At 44.3% G+C, this 2,447-nt stretch overlaps 1 protein-coding gene across 1 annotated transcript in view; it reads left to right on the plus strand.

Annotated features, from left to right (window-relative positions):
* gpr85 (G protein-coupled receptor 85) overlaps positions 1–1,314 on the plus strand; it is a 5,786-nt gene extending 4,472 nt beyond the window's left edge. The window contains exon 3 of the mRNA XM_017033916.2: positions 70–1,314. Within this exon, the coding sequence (XP_016889405.1) occupies positions 70–475 (406 nt within the window). The 3' untranslated portion in view covers positions 476–1,314. The remainder of the gene's footprint in view (positions 1–69) is intronic.
* The last annotated feature ends 1,133 nt before the right edge of the window (positions 1,315–2,447 follow it).

Consider the following 2,447-nt stretch of genomic DNA (forward strand, 5'->3'; position numbering starts at 1 on the left):
AAAGTGGAGCCCGGCCAATTCCGCCCCGGCCGTCAGCCAGAACTGGCCCTTCCACGGGCCGGGCGCCAGCGGGCAAGCCGCGGCCAACTGGCTGGCCGGATTTGGCCGCGGCCCCACCCCGCCGACTCTGCTGGGCATCCGGCAGAACAGCAACGCGGCCGGCCGCAGGCGTCTGCTGGTGCTGGATGAGTTCAAAACAGAGAAGAGGATTAGTAGGATGTTCTACATCATGACGTTTTTCTTCCTGGCGCTCTGGGGCCCCTATCTGGTCGCCTGCTACTGGCGGGTGTTTGCAAGGGGCCCCGTTGTCCCGGGAGGCTACCTGACGGCGGCGGTTTGGATGAGCTTTGCCCAGGCTGGGGTCAACCCGTTCATCTGCATCTTCTCCAACAGGGAGCTTCGGCGCTGCTTCAGCACCACGCTCCTCTACTGCAGAAAGTCCAGGTTACCAAGGGAACCCTACTGCGTTATATGAAGGTTTTTCTTTCTGTTTTTTGGTGGCTTTTTCCTCATCTATATCTCTATGTCCCTGATTGATCTTGATCTGGGTTCGTTTCCCACTGTACAGCGCCCCCTAACCTCTGTCTGTTTTCCCCCGTCTTTATTCCTCATCCTCCAGTTTTCCTCCTGCTCCTCCGTCACCTGAGCCTCTTCTCAGAGGTGAGAGGTGGGCTGCCGATCTCAAGGCTCTTTCGAGGATGCTTGAATATGACGTGTGTTCAACATGGAGGCTGAAGGGAATGGGGATGTGCAGAGGGCCTGGCCCCCCCTCCTGTGTTTATGTTGTAGTAAACAGACAACTGTGGAAGGCCATGCCAATGCAGAGAAGCAAAAAGTTGTTAAAAAAAAAAGGAAGAAGAAGACGAAGATGATAAAGTAAAAAAAAATAAGATTTCAACAGAAAAGTGACAACTTTTTTCCTGTGGATACGTGGGAGACGCGTCGTTCTGTGAGGGTGTGAAATACATTTAACATGAATAGTTACGGAGAAAAGAACAAAAACAAAGAAACAATACCTCTCAAGGAATCACTGAAAATGTTTTACATTTTAAGAGTTGCACTAAAAAGAAGATGTAAAGATGCTTTTTTTTGTTGTTGTTGTTTTTTGGGGGGATCAACCGTTGCCACTTGGACGATTCTTGTCTTTTTTTGTTTTTTCTTCTTCTTTTTTTTTCCTCCCCAGAATAACAATGAATGCTTTAATTTGCAACAGACTTCACAATCGCTGTAAGTAGAGCAAAACTCGGTGACTGTTGGAATACAACCATCCCGATGAGGATAAATGGTTTTAATGTAAGTGATGATCTTTTTCATTTACCANNNGTGTGGTTTTGAGGTTGCAACTTAAAAACTAGAATTTCGCTCTTGTAGTTTTACGATCCATACGTCCCTCGTGTCAGGCATCGTTATTTTCTTATCACCTTTTCACAGAAAAAAAGGGTTAAAAAAACGATGACGTGATGTTTGGGTTTGTTCTTTTGTTTTTTTAAAGTCTGCTTTTAATAAGAACCTTGTGCTTAAGAAAAGACTCTGAAGACACACAGAAATAAATGTTTCATCATATCCATGTTGTTACAGTACTGCTGATGCCACTCCGGGTGTTCTTGCCTTAATGGTTCCACTGTCTCTGAACTTACGGCTGGTTTTTTTACCCCCTCCCCATCTGCTCACTCCAAAGTCGGTTTCCACTGGACGCAAAGATTTTTTTTTTTCATTTATTCGTCTTCACCTTAACGTGAAGTGCATGTCATATTTCTTTTTTTTTTTTTTGAACAACTGGTCAGCCCATGGGCGTCACAGGCCGTACAGTACAGTCCAGTACAGTAGCTCATGGGCGTCACAGGCCGTACAGTCCAGTACAGTACAGTACAGTACAGACACAGAGCAGTCCACTTTTACCCTGCAGTGGTTTGAAACACCCCACAGAGTGCTCAGAGCACAGGGAGTGTGTGTGTGTGAGTGAGTGAGTGTGTGTGTTTGAGGGTGCGTGTGTGTGTGCATGCTGGTGCGCGCGCATTTCAGAGCGCACGTGGATCAGACAACAGTCACTTCAAGACCAGAGCCTTAGTATGAAAACTTGCACAATTTGTAAAAAATGTAAAAGGAAAAAGAAGAAAAAAAGGAAGAAAAAAAAAAAGGAAAAAGGACATTTAAGGCACACCGTCTTGTTTCTACTTTCCCCACATTTGCTCTTTACTGATTGTTTTCCATGACTTACTTTTATCTCTTGTGGCCATTTTAATATTTATTATGTATCCCTTTTTGTATATTATAGATAGATTGTGTGTTCAGTATGTGAGTCTTTCATTTTTTTTTCCAAGTCCCGAATGTGAGTACCGGTTCAGTTTAGGATTGCATTTGCTGAAAGTTAACTGTGTAACCTGTTGCTTTTTTGAAAATAAAAAAAGAAACAATTTTGCAAAAAAAAAAGGAAAAAAAGATGTTTT

Source organism: Cynoglossus semilaevis, chromosome 8 (assembly GCF_000523025.1).
Source record: "Cynoglossus semilaevis isolate Cse_v1.0 chromosome 8, Cse_v1.0, whole genome shotgun sequence".
Taxonomy (NCBI): Eukaryota; Metazoa; Chordata; class Actinopteri; order Pleuronectiformes; family Cynoglossidae; genus Cynoglossus; species Cynoglossus semilaevis.